This window comes from Pteronotus mesoamericanus, unplaced genomic scaffold (genome assembly GCF_021234165.1).
Source record: "Pteronotus mesoamericanus isolate MK-2021 breed Mesoamerican mustached bat unplaced genomic scaffold, CSHL_Meso_final contig_24, whole genome shotgun sequence".
NCBI classification, from domain to species: domain Eukaryota; kingdom Metazoa; phylum Chordata; class Mammalia; order Chiroptera; family Mormoopidae; genus Pteronotus; species Pteronotus mesoamericanus.
Window position 1 is genome coordinate 11,650,391 of NW_026555100.1, and position 22,294 is coordinate 11,672,684.

The following is a 22,294-nucleotide window of genomic DNA, read 5'->3' on the forward strand; positions in this document are numbered from 1 at the left end:
TTTAATTTGCTTCTAACTTCATGGACTTCTTTGTCATATTTGTGACAAATTCCTGATTTTAACAGCTTCCTTGAAAGTATTACTAATGAGACAAAGGAAGAATTCATCTCATGAAGAGAGGCTACTCTGATTTTTTTTTTTTTTTTTGCATCTGAGAACAATAAAGAGAACTATAAATTTCAGCAAAAGGAGATTGTGACTGAGTTTAAAATAAATTCATTAACTAGAGAGGTAAACTTCCCTAAAGCATCTATCTAATAATAGTCTTGTCCTGTTTAATTGTTAGCCTTTTATTTTCATGTGGAGTAATATTGTATTTTAGAACGTAATTGAAATAATTGAAGTGCATACTTACTGTTCTGGGGAAATAAATAAGTAAAAGTTGCCAAGTTATAAACAACTGATTTATTCCTAGCTTTATCTGTCCATTTATATTTTTATGTCCTTTATTTTACAGGTTTCTGTTCTACTATATGTGTCATATATTGTACCTTAAGAAGTCACTTAAAATAGTGCCAGGAGTTTCTTATTCTTGTGCCCAAAAGTACAAATTTCATAATTGGACATCCAAGTTGCTCTGTATTTTCAACCATAAACAACAAATATTACCCAAATGAATACTGACTGTTTTTTACAAAAGTACTCGGCAACAGAGGAATCCAACATTAGCATCCAGTGTGCCGAATTTAATGGTTTATTGCATAATGAGGGAGAATTGCTCACTGTTCCTGCTGACAGTCCTGATATTCAATCTGGTAATATACTCAAAGCTTTTTTTTAACCCAGTGCTTTGATATTAGATTCTAATAAGTTCGTGGTCTATGGGAGAGGAAACAATGAGATAACTAACATGAAAAAGCTCAGTCTAAGATAAATCAATGGAGAGGGCTGAATGAGAATGCCTGAGGTTTGGTTTACTTCTTCTGTTTATTTTGTCAAGATAAAAGTAGCATAAAATGATCTGTTGCCCCAGTCTTGCTCCTATACCTGAATAACAAAATAGCTGAGACATTAAATTTTGTTAATTTCTTCTGTAAGAACCATCACTGCAGTGACGTCTCTAGAACGCTTTAGGTTCCCTCTGGCTATAAGGGCTCCGTTCAGAGGCAGAATATTAACATTACTAGAGCACTCTTCTTGTGAGCCTTGTAGAATTAAACCTCTCTTTATAAATTGCCTAGAGATATCTCATACCCTATTAAAATTATGAAAACTTTTAATACATTCAGCTACATAGTATTATAAACAACTTTTGCACAGCTTTTATAAAATTAAGATAACTTTTAAGTCTACAAGGTATCTTTTTAACACTAAACATCATGCATTATTTGTGTATCTTCTTTGTTGATGTTTCTGCTCAACTCTTTTTCTTATATTAACTAAGTTTATTGTTATCTTATTGAGTATTAAGATTTTTTTATATATGTTGGATAATAGTCCTTTATTAGACGTGTGTTTTGCAAATATGTTTTTCCATGTCTGTCGGTTATCTTTTCATCCTCCTAACAAGTGTCTTTCACAGAGCAGTTTTTGTTTGTTTGTTTGTTTGCTTCTTTTTGATTTGAATGAAGTCCTATTTTTAAATTTTTTTCTTTCATCATTTATGCTTTCAGTGTTGTATTTAGAAGGTTGCGTTCAAATCCAAGGTTACCTAGATTTTTTCCCAGGAGCTTCATAGTTTTGCATTTCACATGTAGGTCTATGATTCCACAAGTAATTTTTGCTTTACACTTTTTTTTTCACCTGGACAGAAAAGAAAATATTTGGAATATTACTAGCTTCTAAGTCAAAGCACACAGTCAAAGAATAACTTTCCAAGGTGAAAGAAAGAGTTTTAGAAATTTAAAGGGAACGCATGTCAAAAATGCATTGTTAGGAGCCGCCAAGATAATAATGCACGTGTAAGAACTGGATAAGAAAGAACGGCTAAATAAAATGTCTAATTTAGTCACAAAACTGATAAAAAATGTCCTACAGAACAATAAAAATGTAACCTTTGGAATTATCTTTTCTACGAAAATTATTCCATGTCTACCAAATAAAAATTAATTTGCATTACTATGTGACAAGAATCATTTACAGGCTATATCAGTTTTAAAAACAAAATGAGCACCTACCCCTACAGAATTTTAAAATATTCTAACCAGTATTAAATGGCAAGTGGCACAAAGGTGCACACTCCTGGAGAATTAGATGTCTACAGGGTAGACCTGATTCCCAAAGTCTGCCCAGCAGGACATGGAAAAGACAAATAATAGTACCTTTTGCCTATTTCCAAGCTTTTGATACATTTTTTAACTTCTTCTGTAGCAAGCATATGTTTTGCAAAATAGCCTTTCCTATAAGCCAGACATCAGGCCCCATCTGGGTTGTCTGATTCAGATCTTAAGAATCAAAAGAGCCAGGCCGCGGTATGAGAGGTGACACTGGCGCTAAGAAATAGCCATGACTCAACACAGGTGACTGTGCTATTTATTCAGCTTTGATTAATGTTTTCACTCAGCTTTTATTAATGAAAATTCAATCCAAATCCATATTAACTCAATAGAAATAATAATCACTCAGAAACAATCAGTAATAACATCACACAAGAAAATCGGGAGATAACAAATCCCAGTCCTGAGTCCAGATCAGGTCCAGTCTGGGAGGCAAGAGGGAGTGGTCAATGTCTTGCAAGGCAGAGTTGGAGGGATGGAAGCACAGTGTAGCTCTTTCTCTCCAGAGGTGGAATGTTCCAGATGCCTCAAGGTGACTCGTTCTTCAGATGTGTTGTCCATAATTGGAAGTCCTCTGCTTTTATGCTTCTTTTGGTTGTAAAGTCATCTCCATTTTGTACAATTTCTCATAACCATATTTTTCTTAATTTGGATAAGCATGTACTGCTTTCCTCAGTCCTGATAGGCACATGTTTTATGCATCAACTTTGATAGGTACATATTTACATCAGTTCTGATAAACATGTTGTTTTATGCAATCTCAATAGGCGTAAGCAGTTTATGGTGCTCTACTGTGCATGCTCTGAAAGGTTGGTGTTACCCATTGGAGAAACACATGTTGTCTGCCACGCTGTGCTGTGCATAATGAGGGGCTGTATCTTCCCTGAGGCATTGCTCTATTGCACATGCTCTAAACTTGGCTTAAGGTCCTGCTCCCCACAACTTCATAGAAGAAACTGTATTAGAGCTTATGTAAGACATACTAAAAGAAATATGAAGACTGCAGTGACTGTAATTTTGTGGTTTTTATTTCTATAGACGTGTATCTGCATAAGTATGGCAGAGTTCCTATAAGTATGTTTTATAAAGAACTAGTGTGGGCATAGAAATCTTGAACTTTATTTTTATTTGGGTTATTGTCAAAAGTAGGTCAGGTAATTTTGAGCTGGTTAAAATCCAAAGAAGAATAAATAGTTTATAGTGCAGAGAAACTGGGCAAGCTTTTAGGATAAAGGTTAATAGAACTTAATTAAAATTATAAAACAATAATTTTGACTATTGTATATTGGGAAGAATAAAAGACAATGAAAGAAAGAATTCTTTTCCTTTATTAACATGTAAACTCATTGAAGACAGATTTTGCTTTGTTTACCTTTGGTGTCATTTACACTTTAACACATAGTACTACAAAAGTTCAGGAGAGGAGACAGAGGAAAAGTTTTGAGGATGTCAAAAGGGATAAGGAGTTTTAAAACATTTTACATTTAACTACATGCTTGCTCTTATTTTCAAAATTGTACTTGTCTAGATTTTTTTGTAGGATATCAGTTACTTTGGAGACGAGTTATCATTATCAAATTTTTGCCAAACACATTTTGACCACCTTAAAGTAGATACATAAAATTAATTTATATACTGGTGTATTTTATTTGTGTTTTAATTTCATGTTATTTTTGGTAAAAGAGAAAGAAGAACTAGTATATGTATTTTTTATTTGTTGAACATTTATGTAATTAACTATATAATAAGTTTTAAATTTATAGCTATGGATCCAGGTATGCGAAAATATAAATTTGTTTTCTTATAATTAAATTAGCTTAATTGGATGGTTGCCAGGTGGCCAGGGATAGGAGGATGGGTGGAAAAGAAGGGATTAGACATACAAATTGCCAGTTATAAAACAATCACAGGATATAAAGTACAGTATAGGGAATATAGTCAATAATATTATAATAAACATAATTGATAGACACAAAATAGACAGGAGGAGGTTAAGAATAGTGTAGGAAATGGAGAAGCCAAAGAATTTATATGTACGACCCATGGACATGAACTAAGAGGGCAAATACTAGGGTGAGGAGAGCAGAGCAGAGGGGAATACAGGGAAGAAAAAAATGGGACAATTGTAATAACATACTCGATAAAATATACTTAGAAATAATAATAATGTGTGGTATCAGATGAGGACTGGACTTATCACGCTGATCACTTTGTAAGGTAAATAAATGTGAAATCACTATATTATACACCTGAAACTAATATAATATTGTATGTCAACTTCAATTGAAAAAAATATTTTTAATCATCTTAACTCTCTGAGCTCAAATGCAGTGCATGGGTAAGCTTAATCTTGCCAATTTAAGAAACTCAGCTTCTTTTGGCTTATTACTCAGTCTCTTTAGAAAAATACTCTTTTTCCTCTTCTCCCTCCTTTCTCCTTACAATATTTCTTAGGTATACAGATATCAGGGGAGGAAAGAGTTGTGGGGTGCTATTCCCCACTCAATGAATTATAGCATAAACTCTCTACTTCCTCAGGCTTTGCCATTGATATATTCAAAGCCCACCTTTGAGAATTGAAAGGAAACATCATTTACCTCTCAACAAACTCTGGATTTTGCAAATAAAATGTGCTTCTACTTACAGTCTATTCTCTGTGCTAGGATTCATAAAATTTTGCTTTGGAGTTCATAAGCTAATAAATTAACTTTCTGTTTTTGTTACATTCTGTTTGTTTTCTACTTTTCCCTAGACAAATTCTGGCTCTAATTGTGGAAAACTAAAGAATTAAGAAAATAATCATAGAAAACATGTAAATGCATTTCAAAATCTCATGGTGCTTTATACTTGCTACAGTGACTGAAAGTGGGGTTATGGAAAAACTCAGGTCTTCTTGCCAACGCAATAAAGAATTAAAAAGATCAGCAAACCTATTAGTATGTAAACAAAATTTATTGGTGACATGTTCTCATGGAAGAGAATGAGCCTTGCCTAGGCTCAGGGGGAAGGGCATAGGGTATAGGTAAAGGCAAGGCATCGGGTCCTTTGCCCTGAGGACTTACATAGTTTTCAAGGTGAGGTGAGGGAGTTACGTATTTTGGTGGGTAAAGGCGGTGCCAGCTTTCCCTGTGGGAGTGTGGCAACCTAAATGTAGGTACGTGTGGAGGGCTGTTTTCCAGAGTTTTGATCTTTTTTGCCAGACTGCATTTGTTCATCTGTTGTAAAAGACTGGAAGGCAGTTAACCACATTTATTTATGGGCTTTTTCTCTGAGCACTGTGGACCCCCTCCTCTTCCTAATTTTCTAACTTCTACCTAATGGAGTTACTCAGAAAAGTTTTTAGCAAAGAAGTACCTTTTATTCTAAGATCAATTTCTTTATCTCCTTGTTTATTGCTATTTTCCAAAAAGGTAATCACCCTTTGGATATCAGGATGCTATAAAATGATTGATAGAAATTGCTAGTAGTTCAGCAATTCTTCACTCTTACAATAATGCACTTCAAGATTTTAGTAACACTAGGAAATCTCACCCCAAATTAAATGTTAACTCACAATCTGAAACTATTAAGGCAAAACTTCAATCAGTTTCAAACTATGTAATATTCTAAATGTACTTATTCTATAGTATTTTCTTTCTTTTAAAACTCATTTTTAAAATGATATAATTGTTAAGTTCAAGTGCATGTATAGTTGAGAAAAAAAATGAATTGGAGGTAGAGATCCTAATGATTTGTGCTATGTCTAACAAATAAACCTAGTCCATCAGCAAAGTCTTAAGACATATTGTACATCAGTAGGAAGTTTTATAAAAGGTATATGGTGCTTTATTTTTTTCCTTAGAGGTTTAAGGTGATATAACTAGGCATAAAAACAGAAGGTATTATAAAGGCCTTTTTAGCTACTTAAATTCACCCAAAATATGAATAACAAAGAAATAATTGTTTTTAAGAAATTAGTTTAATATTTAGCTATTGTTTATATGTGGGAGGTGCCCAATATTTTTATTTTCTTTTTCTCATACTCAATGTTTAGAATTTTGTGCAAATAATCGTTCCTGACATTTTGTGAAACATTCAGGGTAATGCGAAAGTGTCCCAGTAATGGAAACTTTGCAAGCCTTTGTGTTATATTTAATCTAAGTAATTCAAAAGATCATTTAGTCATCATCTCAATATATTTGCTTATGATTAAGTCTCATATACTTATTACCACTTATTTCATATATTATTTTTTCATATTGTATATGTTCATGTAGGGCTTTTATTTCTGTATCTGACTTTGCCTATATAACGCTTCAACATGATTAACACTATAGCTTCTGATTGTGTTGCTCATTCTAAAGCAGTAACCACACACATTTCTGTAAGACCAATCAAAAAAGAACAAAAAATATTCCTTGCTATGTTTTTATGCTCTGCTTCAAATAATAAAATACATCGCTGAGCATTTATGTCATGTTTCTGTAGAAGAGCTAAGCACTCAATTTATTCTTAATGAGTATTCTTTGTATACATTTTCTTTGTGCAAAATCCACCAAAAAATAATGTGTGACAGCTAAGATATCAGCTTTAACTAAACAGAAATTACATAGTTTATTAGATAATTAATCTTCAAGGAATGAGCATTGTTTTTATCCCTAAATATCTTCTCATTTTTATAGGATTGAGATAAAACAACTCTGAAACCTAAAATTAAGCACCTTTAGTGAATACAGATTAAACATTCATTGTATACATATATGTTATATTTATTTTTAAAAAACTTACCAGCATACTTGGAAAATAATAGCTTATTAATTGTTGTTAAACTACATCTGCGGACTTTTAAAAAACTTGTGATCATTATTCCTTCCTCATTTAAACTTGTATTTCAGTTCCAGGGGAAATATGATGGTAATGATACACATGAATTTTCTGTTGAGAGGGGATCTTGCCTGGATTTATTACATGCTTTAATGAAACATTCATAACTGAGTGCTACTAACTAGGTTAAAATTCTAGTGGATTTATAACAAAGGTTTTCTGTGTTTGATGTTTTTCATGCAAATGACCTGGCTGTTTTTGAAATAGATCAAATTGACTATTTAAGGGGGAGGTAGGATTGGGGAGAATAATGAGGGAAAATGGGGCAATTGTAATTAAACAATAAAAAAATAAAAAAAAAGAAATTGACTATTTAAAGGGTACAGAAATATGCCTACATATGTTCATAACCCATGACTTAGGATTTAAACAAAATAATTTATGGTCCCCAGGTGTGTCTTATAAGAAGACTTTATTCATCCATTCAACAAACATTCCTGTTAGCCTAACAGGTGACATATATTATACTAGGGACTAGATAGGATACATCAAGTAATAAGATAAAATTGCTGTACTCCCATATATTTCCTACTCTACAAGAGAGGTAGTTTCATTAGTACATCATTAGAACATGGGGAAAAAGCTTTCATGGAAACAAAAACTATTTCATGGGAATCATAAATAACATGAAACAAAATTTGTCTTGTTCTAGTTCAGCATGAATTTTCTGAGGAAGAAACATTTGGCTAATATCTTGAAAAAACAGTAGGAGTTGATTAAGCAGACCAAAGAGGATTTGCAGTTATGATATTATAATATAATAGGAAATATATATTTGGTATTTATCCCATTTCTGGTACAGAGCTCCTTGGAATTTCCTATGTGATGAGAGCCATAAAGGTGCCTTTTGTTACGTTAATGAGGTGAGAGTGGACAGAAGGATGGGGGCTGGTTGCCAGGGGAACCAACCAGGTGATTAGAGGGTTAGAACTTTCAGTTCCACCCCCTGAGCTCCTGGGAGGGATGATGGGCTACAGGCAGAGTCAATCATGCCCATATAATGGAGCCTCCATAAAAAAACCCCATAAGACTGGGTCCAGAGAGCTTCTCTATGTTGGTGAACATCTTGCTCATGGAAATTGTATTCTTTCACAGGATTGCAAGAAAACATTTTAAGGGACCCACATATGGGAGCTCATGGTATTTTGAGATTCAATTGGGTGGAAATAGGAGGCTGCCCCCAGGTACCAATGTCCCCTCACTGTCTATTCCACCATGGAAAAAGTCCAATCTTGTCTTCATCAAACCAAGAAATAGGGCCAGTGTCCACACATTGTGCACCATGCCAAAGTTTAGTCCATAACAAATCTTAGTCCATCTTCCAGCTGTGCTCTAGCTGGGTGGCACTGCTGTATCTAGCACCCAGGCTTGGTTTGGAGCCTGGTCAAAGTCCATGTAGCTACTGGTCGTGTGGCTGCTAGGGCCACATTGCTGCTACAGAGAGAGAAAGGGCAAACAAAAGTGGTGAGCACATGTTACCAAGTGAGAGAGAGAATTTCTTTGTTAAGCTGGTTATATCATCTTGGGCTTGTGAAAGTCTAGGCCCTCTTTTAAACTAACCAATTAACTTCTCAGTGTTTTGTGGGCTTGCTCTAAATCCGCCCCCTAACAATTCTCTTTTAGATCTTCCAGGGTCCTGGGTTCCTTATTCAATCTGGTCCTTTCCCCAGGCTAGACAGAAAGGACTTTATGGTTGTCATCTTTGCTCCTATTGCACATGTGCTTACTCCATCATCCCCTTCCATAGTTGGGCAAGTTAACCAGAGAGATTGAAAAGCCAGTCTTTCCTTTCTATATTGGGGAGGGAGAGCTGTTAATTCCCCTAACTTGGCAATGCTCTCCTAGAGTGTGTGAGGCTGTAGCTTCCTGGTTAAGCAGGTTTATGCTCTGTAGTAGATTATGCTTAATAATGTCTAATTTCCATTGCTCTCTTCCTTTATTAATATTTACCTACCTAGGCCAACATATTTCTCCCCTGAAAAACCCCAGACCTTGTAATCTTACAAGGGTAAATTTGATGAAGTTCTCATCTTCTGTACCTCCTTCTTACTCTGAATGGATGTATTCCTGCTTATCTTCAAGCCCAGATATTCTTTCTCTCTGTTCGAGAGAGAAAGAAAGGAGCAAAAAGGGAAGGGGAGTCTTCATGCAGGAAAGAGGGGTCTTGAAAAGTCCAGGTCAGTCTTGTGCTCTCCGTAAGAGGTGGCATATGTGATGTCTAGAGGGTGGCATTGCTGGACTAGCTGTCATTCTTGTTGTAGTCTAGAGGTGATAAATTGGTTAAAAAGAAGGTTTAAAAGGCATAGTCTAAAAATGAGGAGAATTATAGCAATTAAAGGTCTAATGAGAGGTAAAAACCAGGTAATAGAAGGAGGGACTAACTTTACAGTGTCCCAGATTAGGTTGGAGGAGTGAATTCCCTGGACAAATGTATGTCATACCTGCATGTTTGGAGCCCTCTTATTTACCATCCTTAGTCTAAATTAAGCTAAATGAAACATTCTAAAATTTCCCTCTGAAGAACTCTGGGCCTTTTCTATATGAATCATTTGGGCAGAAAAGGGAAAGAAGTTTTAAGTGAAGCTGATAGCCTGCTTCATACTTCACTAACTCAGCCATCTAGTCCTGACAAGTCAACCCAGCGAAACCACTGGGTCTCATTTTTTGACTCAGTGTTGTAGATGGGCTTCTAATGTAAAGCCTTTACTATGTAAATAAGCAATCAGGTAAATAAGGTCAAAATATAAGGAAGAATACACAAAGGTTAATGAATATAGGAAATCATAAACCAGTTTCTGAGCCTGCAAGGCTGTCAGTGGAGAAGACATTCAGTTGCAAGGCCTTTGCTGGAATGAAAGCAAAGTGGTGATCATCTTGATAAATCCTTTCTGTCTGTAGTTTGAACATCTTTGGTGATGTAATCAAGCATTGAGGTTAGTTTTGTATGGCATATACAGACATAGCCTTAGAAAAAATTTAGTTCTCAATAATTCCTAGTTCAAAGATGGGAAGAAAACAATGAAACATTAGCTTGGAGGACTGAAGAAAACTAGAGGAATTCAGAGACCTGTTTAGTTAATAGGTGAAAAACAAAAGTTTGGAGATAATTAACTACACTAGAGTCCAATATCCACATTTGGGCTTTGTGATTTCTATTGAAACACAATTTCTCTCCCTAAAGTCACCATCGTTTGTACTAAAGAGACTGTATTAAGTCCAGTATCAATTTGGCCTTATTATTTTCATAAACATAAGAAAGTCAATTGATTATACAGGTTCTTTTAAAATTCTGCTTTGCTAGAATCTTAAACCCCTCAGGATGAAGAAGCCAAACGACACTTACCATAAGACTTTGCCTGCAATACTTACAGGTTAGGTAAATTCCCCAAGTTGTTGAGGTTCTCAAAAATGTCTTGAGCTTCTTTCATTGCCATTTTTCACAAAAGCAACCTTTTTTCCTTATATTGGAAGATTGCAATGAAACATATAGCTAAGCAAGCTACCAGACCAATTCTCCAATAGGCTTCTATTAGCTGGGAGAGTCAATTTTAAATCCTTAAGGTTTTCTGGTGACATTCAGAGTCCATGCATGTCTCTCAAATACATGAAATTTCAGTTAAAGACTTGGCTAATAAAACCCCTATTGGAAACGTTGATGTATGCAAACAAACATATTTCTATGACTCACTCATTAAGCATTGCCAAATTCTGGAGGGATTAAATAGGGAAAAAATATAAAACAAAAGAAAAATCCTTGTCCTTTTAACAGATTGAAAAGGACAAAACTCCAACTTTATATCAGACAGCTTAAAAGTAAGCAATTAGCATCTCTGGATTGGCAAACTCATTTCATAACTTCTAGAAACATAGGCTTTTTGATTAGCAAAGTAAGCAATTAGCATCCTTTAGATTGGCAAATTCATTTCATAACTTCTAGAAATATAGGCATTTTGATTAGCAAACATACCACTTAAGAGACATACTTTCATGAGACAGACATTATAAAGCAAAACTCACATGGTTAGAAAAGGAACAGCTGAACTAAGTTAAATTGATTTGCTCAGATGGCTAAGGTTTTTCTCTCTTGATAAGATTTACTTTCCAGAAATTTACATTTCAAAGGTACAGACTCTGGTTTTATAAAGCCAATTACCTATAAACCCTTCTCCTTGAGGGACCCAGAGTCAAATTTCTGCCAATTGGTGAGTATGCACCCTAAAGTGGTCACTTGAGGTACTGTGAATAGAGCTGCATTGCCTATTATTTTTGGGGAGAAAAAACTTTCTTCTTTATGAAAGAGAGAGAGATTGGATAACTAGAGAGGCATTAGTATCCTCAGTGCTTCCTAGCCTGGGTCACAGACCAAAACCTGGATGGTGTGTGACCCCTTTTTGCCAGCCATTATCATCCCAAGGTCTGTTTCTGCCCATGCAGGCCTTGGGGTTTTTCTCACTGCCCATTCCTCATCCTTCCCCTGGTAGGGGGTGGGCAGAGACCTTCCCAAAGAGAACAATGCAATATGTCTAGGTATAGAGCTTTACTGAAAGTCAGTGGTGATCAGGCACTGCTAGTTGGGTTTGTTTAACTCCAGATATGCAACTTTGATGACCTCTGGCCTTAATTTGCCTTACCAGAGGTTCCCACCCTCATGTCTGGCTGTACAAGGGCTGTCTAGCACCTTCACTCCCCACGTAGAAAAACTCATCCTATAACTTTGGCCTCTAGTAGTGTGCCTGGAAAGGGCATGGGATCTCTGTACCCTATTTTTATACCTTGCCCTATGCATTTTCCATCTAGTTCTTCCTGAGTTATAGAGGTTCAATTTTGTGAGTAAAATGTTTCTCTGAGTTTTGTGAGCTGCTCTAATAAATTGATCAAACCCAAGGAGGGAGTGATGGGAACCTCTGATTTATAACTAGGCAGTCAAAAGTATAGGTAACAACCTGGGTTTGGGACTGGTGTCTGAAGTGGAGGGGTGTGGAAGGAAATCGTGGAGGACAGACCACTTAGCTCCTGGAATCTGATGCTCTCTCTCTTAGTAAAGAGTGTCAGAGTTGAGTTGAATTGTAGGACACCCTGTTGGTGTCCAGAGAATTACTTGTGTGGGGAAGCCTACACACACACACACACACACACACACACACACACACACACACACACACACACGTACATTGACATTGGGTCCAGGAAAACAATAGAACAGCCTAAGTCAAGCTTCTAATATGCCACAGGAACAGAGACATGGAAAATAATTGTGAATTTGGGAAAGCATAAAATAAATGTAACTAAAGCATAATAGACATACGGAAGAATGATATACAGCAGGTCAAAGAAAGTCACTAGGGACCATATTCTTTGGTAGTTTGGATTGTATGTTCTACACATTAAGAGGAAGGTGTTACTCTACAAATAAATCACTTTATGAATGCCTATACTGTGTAGCTTACCTACAGGTAGTCAACACATACAGAGAAAAGGGTCAGGAGGAAAGTTAAAAATATGTCCTGAAATTAGTAAGGCTTTTTTTGTTTTAGTTGTTTTCTAGTATGTTTTTAAATTATAGAGTTGTTAAAGATTTTGAGTGGGGGTTCATTTGATAATGCTAGAAGCCAAACACTAATTCTTGTAATATTCTTTAGATTTCTTAAAAATATTATTGCCCATTCTTGATGATATTGCATGTGTTTTCTCAGCTCCTCTCATTTGTTTTGTTTGGGATTAATAATCATTTCATAGAAAAAAAAAACAGTGCAATACTAAGACCTCTGCTGTCTTCATGCTCTAATCATGAAAAGAGACGCAGTGAGAGAGGTCAAGAGACTATTTGGAGTGGGAAACTTTCTTAGAGATTCATTTGTGCCAAGTCAATCTTTTTAAAGCACAATTTTATGTAATTTTATGTAAATATTTTCACAGATTTAGTGAGGCTGCTACTTTACAATATAAAAATTATATACTTCACATTTTTATTATTTATTAATTTATGAGATTTGTAATTGTGTTAAATCTCATTGTATGTCAATGAATATTAGTTGACTGAAACTCCATAGTTTTATTTTACTATGTGTAATACAGGTGACATAAAGAGTGTGATAATCTGTACAGTGTTTCCTTTAATCAGAATTAAGCATTCTATTATACCTTTTATTTTTGTTTTAATATAGAAACTCCTCAATATCCACCTACACATCACTCAGATCTAAAAATTTATATACTGGGATTAGAATCTAAAATATTATATAATCTGTAAAAATTGCTGGTAAAAATATAAGAGTATATATCTCATAAAGTTTGCTGTTAATAAGATCATAAGCAAAATTATATCCATATTTTTCCTCCCCAGCTGTCAGGGCCCTTCATTCCCAACATACATCACATCTGGTCAGAAGTGCACATTAATTATAATATGCTAAATTTGTGTGATTAAATAAAAAACTTAACAAAATTAATTTGATATGTTTACTTACAGAGAGCCACATCCTAGAAGATGTCAACAAATGTATCATAGCCCTGAGAGACCAGGATGCTGATAATTTAGACCGAGCTGCTGGTGCTATCAGAGGACGGGCAGCAAGAGTTGCTCACATTGTCACAGGTGAAATGGACAGTTACGAGCCAGGCGCTTACACTGAAGGGGTGATGAAAAACGTTAACTTTCTTACAAGTACTGGTAAGTTCAGTCCCCAGCAACAGCTTGCACCGTTCCTGATATTTGAATCTACATAGCTACCAATTATTCATATATATGGAAATAAGTTTTCAGCCAGTATTGGTTGTTTTGAAATAGATTTGCTCTACTATCTGATAGGTGCTTGCATCCTGTGGTTCTATGATTTGAAAATTGTCTCTGAGAAGTAAATATATTTGCTGGGGAAAAGAAATCTTCTAAAAACTCTATGCATTATGTAAATTACCTACAGACCGTAGCCACTTAGCCATGTTTATTAATGCCAGAGCTGTTAGGAGATATAATTAGGCCAGATGTGATACGTTTGTAATAGCTTTCAAAACCTCTTTTAGCTGTCTCATTGGTACCTCCAGGTATTTGTTTACATTACTCAAACAGAGAAAACTTGTCCTATGTTTCCAGAGAAATATTCTCTGTCTTCTTTTGCAGTGTTTGCAAACCAACAATTCATTATTTCACATAATTTTCTTTGATTACTTAAAAAAATATGGAATCAGGATTTTGTCTGAGTTGCAGCATTCAATTTCTAAACTCAGCTAGTCAATGCTTAGTTCTTGAATCTTTCAGTAAAATATCATTATTATATTTAATATTTATATTAATATTTCTCCAAGAAACTTACAGAAACATTTCAATGCATATGGATTCAGAAACAATGACTATAATTTGAGTGAGGGCAATCAACTATTTTTGCAAGTCATCATAGCAGAACTTTTTCCTGTGAAAATTCCTTCTGATTTGTAAAATCTCCATGTTGACTTTTATTAATTAACTCTTAACTCTAGGGTGGCAGTGCACCCATGATTCCTAAAATGTTTAAGATTCCATACTTTAATCATTGATCCTACCTTGAGAATTATTCTTTATGATATGCACAGGAAATATTAAATATGGATAATACGTACTTTGTGTAGTAAAAGGGGCAGAAGGGATGAGGGCGGGTAATTTTGCAAGGGTGGGTACTGGGGAGGAAGATGCACCTTGAAATTAATTAACTAGGAGAAACATATCCACAGTTGAATAATTTTCACTAGGGACTAGTTCTGAAGAGGTATACCTAAGGTAAGCGTTGCAAAGCTTGTAGAGAATTGGTCATTGTTGGTCTTTTCCTCACAAAAATTACTGATGAATGTAGGCACACAATTTTCTCATTATCTTTTATTTCACTTTTTAAAATTTTCATTGAACTTATTGAGGTAACACTAGTTAACAAAATTGTATATGCTTCAGGTGCACAACTCCACAACACATGGTATTGTGTGTTCCCCACACTTAAGTCAAGTCCCCACCCATCACCATTTATCCCCCTGGCAATCACCACACTGTTATTCATATCCATGAGTTTTTTTCTCATTTTTTTCTCTTTTGCTCAATCTCTCCACCTCTTTACCCCTCTCAGCCATCTCCCCACCCACAGCTGTCAGCCTGCATCCTGTGAGTCTGTCTCTGTGTTGCTTGTTCATTTTATTAACAAGGTTCCATATAGGAGTGAAATCATATGGTATTTGTCTTTCTCAGACTGGTTTATTTCACTCAGCATAACATTCTCTAGGTTTATCTGTGCTATCTCAAAGGGTAAGATTTCCTTTTTATTGCACCTAAGTAGTATTCCATTGTGTAAATGTACAACAGCTTTTTAATCTACTCATCTTCTGATGGACATGGGCTGCTTCCAAATCTTGGCTATTGTAAATAAGGCTGCAATGAACACAGGGGTTCATGTATTCTTTTGAATTAGTGTTTCAGGTTTCTTTGGATATATTCCCAAAAGTGAAATCACTGGATCATAAGGCAGTTCCACTTATAATTTTTTTAGGTAACTACATACTGCTTTCCACAGTGGTGCATCAATCTGCATTCTCACAAACAGTGCATGTTCCCTTTTCTCCACAGCCTTGCCAGTACTTGTTTGTTGATTTATTGATGATGGCCATTCTGACAGGCATGAGGTGATATCTCACTGTGGTTTTAATTTGCATTTCTCTGATGATTAGTGATGTTGAGCATCTTTTCATTTCTCTTTTGGCCATCTGTATGTTCTCTTTCAATAAGTGTCTACTCAGGTCCTTTACCCATTTCTTAATTGGGTTGTTCTTTTTTTTTTTTTTGCTGTTGTTATATATAAATTCTTTATAAATTTTTGATAGTAACCCTTATCAGATGTGTTATTGGCAAACATGTTCTCCCATTTAGTGGGTTGCTTTTTCATTTTGTTGATGATTTACTTTGTTGTGCAAAAGCTTTTTAATTTAATATAGTCCCATTTGTTTATTATTTCTTTTGTTTCCCTTGACTAAAGTGGCAAGAGAAAAAAAATGCTATGACAGATGTCTGAGATTTTACTGTCCATGTTTTCTTCTAGAGTTTTTATGCTTTTGAGACTTAAATCTAAGTTTTTAATCCATTTCGAGTTTATTCTTGTGCATCGTGTAAGAAGGTGGTCTAGTTTCATATTTTTTCCACACATCTGTCCAATTTTCCCAACACCATTTATTGAATAGATATCTTTATCTCATTGTATGTTTTTGCTTCCTCTGTCAAATATTAATCGACTATAAAGGTGTGGGTTTATTTCTGGACTCTATTCTGTTCCATTAATATTTATGTCTATTTTTATGCCAGTACCTTGTTCTTTTGATTACTATGGCCTTGTAGTATAGTTTGATATTAGGTGACATGATTCCTCTGTCTTGGTGTGTAAACTTGTGAACATACTCTTATAGTTACAATGTCTGTATGAGGTTGAAAACAATGTTTCCAGTTTTATTTTCCATAGGGCTGAGTATCTGCCACATGCAAAGAAGTGGAAGCAAAATTCTAAGCTGTCCAGAATGTGAAGTGTGTTTTGAGAACACTGTCTTCAAAATCAATTCTTATAATCTGAAATCAGAAAATAAAAATGAAACAAAGATACTTATACATTTAATAACATGTCTGTCAATACTTCTATGTTTTATGATGACCTTACAAAATGAGTAAACAATATGGTCACATTATCATTCAATTAGAAAAAAGTCCTTTGTTATCTAATTAATTGTATGTAACTTAAAGTTGCCTGCTTAAATTACTTCCTGATCCAAAAATATAGTAATATTGAATAATCCTGGGTTATTCTGTAAAAGTCACATTTTATTATTAATATAGTGATGTAGTTTATGACTTTCCAATTTTGTCATTTTTGTTTTCAGATAATTTTTTTCTTAAAGAAAGCTTCTTATTTTATTTTATATGCCCAATTACTTTTCTCCAAACAGCTTTCCTTGAAATTTACCAAAAACACAACTAACAAAAGGGAATTCTGAGCAATAAATTAGATGAAAGTGCTAATTAGATCAGCTTGATCTTAACCAAAGGTGAAATATGTGAATATTTTTCTCATCCATAAATGTATTGTCCATGAAAAATGCTTCTAACTATTCTATTTTCCACAATTAAGTAAAGGAAAATGTTCATCTCTGTTCACATCTGCTCAAAACTTGAACTTACTATTTGTAAATAAGCATCAAATTAAGAAATTGAAAATGTCATGTTTTGTGTTTTGAATCCTTAATAGTTCTCTTTTTAGCAAGTGAATGGCCTATATGTGTGGACTGTTTTTTTTTTTTTCCTCGATTCTTTTTAATGCAATTTTCAGGTCTTAACCCTGCTTCCTGAAAATAACTTAATATGGAGCTATTGTGAATTGTTTTTACTACTGAGACCTCCTTATCTTTGCAAAATGTGTCAGTACTGTCAGCAATGATGAAACCTAAGCCATACTTCTCTTAACTGCAAAGACTATTTTTGGAATATTGCACCTTTGATTTTAATCAGCCTTTGTGGCTCATTAGCACATTTTCAAAATTTGATAGTCTTCGAAGAGTTTTCTCAGCATTGGGAGGCAGAGTTGCCCTGTTACATTTCAGAAATTTTTATTGTTCATAAACCCTAGCAGTTGGTTTTAAGTGAAATGTAGACAACATCTGGAATGCTGCATTTCATTCAGACAGAAGCATGATACTGTAACCCCCCCCCATTTGAAATTCTCCATTCTGCCCCATGCTTTTCTGTTACTAAGCTTCTCCACCTGTCAGGAGTTCCTAATAGGGGAGAGAAAATACAGTGGCTTTTTTTGTTAATTATCTAATCTTCTGGATTGCAATGTAGAGGCTTAGAAGCTGTATTCTCAACATCAATTGCAGTTTTTTCACATTAGGTTGGAGAAAAACCTAAACCAATAATGGTCTAACATAGTATTTTTTGCATGTGATTTATGAACTCTATCAAATTCATAAATTAGCAGGCGCAAAAGCATCTGTTTCAAACATTCAAACCTCACCTAGTTTCAATGTCAGCCAGGTTCATGGACCAAAACAGAACAGGCACATAAATGAACCTGACCAAGACATGCTGGTGGCAACTGGTAGTTGCCAATGGCAAATAAAGGGTCATTCATCAAGTAATCATTAGGGCCCATCTGGAAAGTATGTACCCAGAATCCTCTCCCTATTAGAATAGAGAAGAGTCATATAGTTATAATTTTTCCTCTTAAAGGCAAATAAGACATTTGAAAGGGATTTAGAGTCAGCATATATTTTCAAATTTTGTTGTAAATATTTTTTTGCAACCAGTTTAAATAACAGGTAATAGAATTTTAAGACGAATTTCATTTAAAAGTCATTTTAAAAACTTTAATAGACAATAATTCCAATCAATTACCTCATTTATTTGTTCACATGCAAATAATCTGAATTTTGTAGCCTGATTAAAACATGCTACTTTCTTTATGCTGCATCTCTGTTCTGTACCCTTAAATGGTTATAAAACAAAACACAAAAGCTTTACTTATAGCAGCCTTTCCTCTCTACAGTCCAGCAGATGTTGAAAACTAGTGGTTTACATACTAGATATAATTCTATATGACTCAAATGATTTTTATGTATCTAGTTTTGACCAGCATAATTTTATGCTTTGTCATAAGAATTAGTTTCTCTCTCTCTCTCTCTGTCTCTCTCTCTCTCTCTCTCTCATACACACACACGTAAAAATCAGGACTAGTGGCATATGGTGATAAATGGGAAGGTCTGGCCACACTAGGGTAGAGTTCACTGTGGAACTGGCTGAAGCTTAGGCATTTCTTCTTTTTGGCTGAGCCTGAGCCATAGCTTTCTTCCACTCCCTCTCAATATTGCCCAGTCTGCTTTGCTCATTTAGTTTATCTGCCTGAATTTAGTAGGCATTTCAATTTACCTAAATGTGCATTTCTATTTTTTCCCCTAGATTGAATCAAAGTCACCTTCTACTCCATCTAAGTTGATGTTTTCATGATCAAATGGACATGCCAAGATCATTTCTAAATTTGGTTTTGTCTGTGCTTTACCTTTCAGTTTTGAAAATCCTTACCCCTCATTTTTACATCGAATTTTAACCATCTTTCAAGAAACAACATATTTCATGTCTTTTAGAGCCCTTTCTTTACTCCCTCAGGTAATAATGGATTCTTTCTAGTCTCATGTATTATATAGATTTTTACAGGACTTGCCAGTTATTTACATCATTCTAGACAACTAACTATATGTTATTGATGAACTCTTTTTGATATATTTATATGGAAATGACTTTTATGTCAAAGTATGATATAACCTTTTGAAGAAAGGAAACTTGTATTATTTCTCTTCCCATCTCTCCCAGAGTCAAAAATAGTGTCTTGCTTGTGCTAGATTAAAACAAAAGAAAACAACTCTTGAATCAAGCCTATGCGCCTATGCTCATTCTCTTCTAGTAGTGAAATGCCTTTTCATGTCTATTGCTCCACTAAAATTATAATTATTCTTCAACAATTTTTGAAATGCCACCACCTTTGTAAAGGACCTTCTGATTCCCTTTTAGTTAGAATTAGTTGCTCCATTCTGTGTTACCATGGGTGAGCTTTTCCTGTAGGTAATGTGTATTTCACTTTGCCTTGTATCATAATCATCCATTTACATACAAGTTTCCCACCTTAGATCATATTGTCCTTAAATGCATACACCACTTGTTATTTATTTTTATATTTACCAGTAACATTTTATATATAATAGAGATGCCCAAGTCCTCCCAACTTTAGAAGTAAAATTTACTACCAAGTTATACTCTAATACATTCTAATACAGTTAAGCAAGATAACAAGTTATCATCTCAGTTCAGGAAAAAAAAAAACCCCACAAAAACCCCAAAAAACAAAAAGCAAAACTGAAAAACAGTGGATCAAGTCAAAGCCTGGAGCAGAGAAAAAATCAGGGAAGTAATTCATTACTGTCCAGAGTTAGATATTAGCCACTTCCAGAAAATTTGGGGTCAGATCTTAAAACATTCTTCAGCAAGCTTTTGAATAAGAGAGACTGAATTTTGTACATTCAATTACTTAGAAGAACGATCCTTGAACTTCCTCTGGTGACAGATCCCACCAAACCTAATTTCACTAATGCTTCCAGCAAATCCCTGAAAGGGCAGCAACCACGCCTTCAAATTTGGAAACCACCATTGGCAAACTTCCCTGCTCTGGTAGTAGGCTGAGACAGGCCTCTGAATTATGTACATTTTTACTTTTGGGGTCAGGCCTAATCTGACACCCTTTAACACAGAAAGCATTACCAAGGTGTGCCTGTCTGCAGGTCACTTGGCTAACCTGGAAAACCAAGTGTCTTCGTATTGGTGATGTGGAAAACAAAAGGTAAAAGACAACGCAGCCACTTGAAACAAAAATAAGATCCCTTGACCTCAGAAGTGCTTTTATTGCCACAGGAATTCAGGAGGTTGAACTAATATTATGTGCTGAAGAAAGCAACTATTAGAAAATAGGTTTCATTCAGAAAATCTATTTTCTGTCCAAAGAGAGCTGTATTTGATTAAGATCCAGATCTTGTTAGGGAGTATAAGGATACTTCTTTATCTTTCCATTTTAAGTAATTAGAAACTTGACAGAAAAAAAGTGCTGTAAAAATGGATGGATTAAGGGTAGGGGAGGTGAATGGCATGGGCTAAAATAAAGGGATCATTGGAAGAGGAGGTGAGAATGTGGGCCTACTGAGTGGATAGTCACCAGTGCCAAGATGTTCTAGAGGTCTCTTACCCCTTTAACCCTAGAACTCCTGTGGCCGGCCCCCGACACATGTTCTTCAGCCAAAGAAGACATTTTTGGGAAAGAGAAATAAGTCACACTTTTTTTTCTGATCCTATTTACACATACTTTCTGTAAAAAGAGTAATTTAGATTTATTTTTTAAGCTTCTATGTAAAGATAACTGGAAAGAAAAGTAATTTAGATGTAAAAGGATTTGGCATGAAGTCCCAGTTTTAGCTCTGGACTGCAAAGAGCACAATTGTTCTAACTATGCCTAAATTAAGCAGAAAGAAATGAACAAATAAACAAACAAAGGAAGGAAGACTAAAGAATAAGACGAGTAAACAGACAGGCTGTAAGGGATGCTGCATGTAACAAGGCCTGCCCCTTTAGTTATTCTAAAGAACAGCTGTTTGAGCTGCCATCCAGCCCTCTCTGAGCATTTAATACATTATTGGCATCATAACATTATGACACTGGACCCCGGAGATGATACATTTATTTGCCACTACATTCCAGATACTTTTACCACCAGAATAAATCCTAAACTCATCCCTACTTTTGCCTCGCTTGCTCTGAATTCGTTTCTTGGGCCCAAGCCCCTTGACTGTCAGTAAGGCGGCGGGTGGCAGATTGCGGCCAGTACTGGGCCTGCGAGCATCTTGGAGACAGCACTCTGTCTCCTAATGAGACTCATACTCCTGCCATCAGAAGGGGCTTTGGAGTCTGTGAGCAGAAGGAAGTGGGAGGTGGTGATGAACAGGAGAAGAGGAGCCTTAACACATGAAAAGAAAAGGGATTTTATCAGTTGGTCGGTCGCCTTTTATGTGGAGACAATGGCAACACTTCTCCCCATATAACTCAATCAAGAGCACTGCCTTTCAGCAGCTTGTTGCTAAACCCGGTTCTTTCTCTGATGGTTTGTAAAAATGTAAAAACAAGCATAAAAGCATGCTTTATTCCTGATAGATTTATTAAATGAGGTATTATGATACCACTCTAAATTTTGGTATGCTTTAGGGAAGATGTGCCTTACCAGAATATATGAGTTAATTGTGATCATTTTGCCTAGATAGTGGCAAGATAGAAATAGAGTCTGTGAGTCTTATAGAAAGAAGTAGAAAAATAAATCTTTCAGTGGTTTCTTCTTTTTCTTTCTTTGACAACAATGACAAGAAAATTAACAAGCCTGTAATCCTATTATTCAAATGAGTAATGTTAAATTCAAAGGGATAGGGACTTTGCCTTCATTTATTTAGAGATTTACTAAACAGTCTTTGTACTAACACAGATTAGCACCTTCTGAAATCAGTGTTTGCACACCACCGGGAAACAAAAGAGCTATTCAAAGATGCAGAGGTCAGAGGTTCTGAGGTCTGAAGCGATCTTAGGTCTTCCCAGCCATCCTGAATTCTACAGGCATCAGGACTTCAGTGCGCCTAATAAC

General features: G+C 35.2%; 1 protein-coding gene across 2 annotated transcripts in view; it reads left to right on the forward strand.

The window, feature by feature from the left end:
- Positions 1–22,294, forward strand: part of CTNNA3 (catenin alpha 3) — a 1,483,556-nt gene that overhangs the window by 1,111,556 nt on the left and 349,706 nt on the right. For both annotated transcript variants that reach the window (XM_054572720.1, XM_054572719.1), the window contains exon 12: positions 13,549–13,749. In XM_054572720.1, coding sequence (XP_054428695.1) covers positions 13,549–13,749 — 201 coding nt within the window. The remainder of the gene's footprint in view (positions 1–13,548; positions 13,750–22,294) is intronic.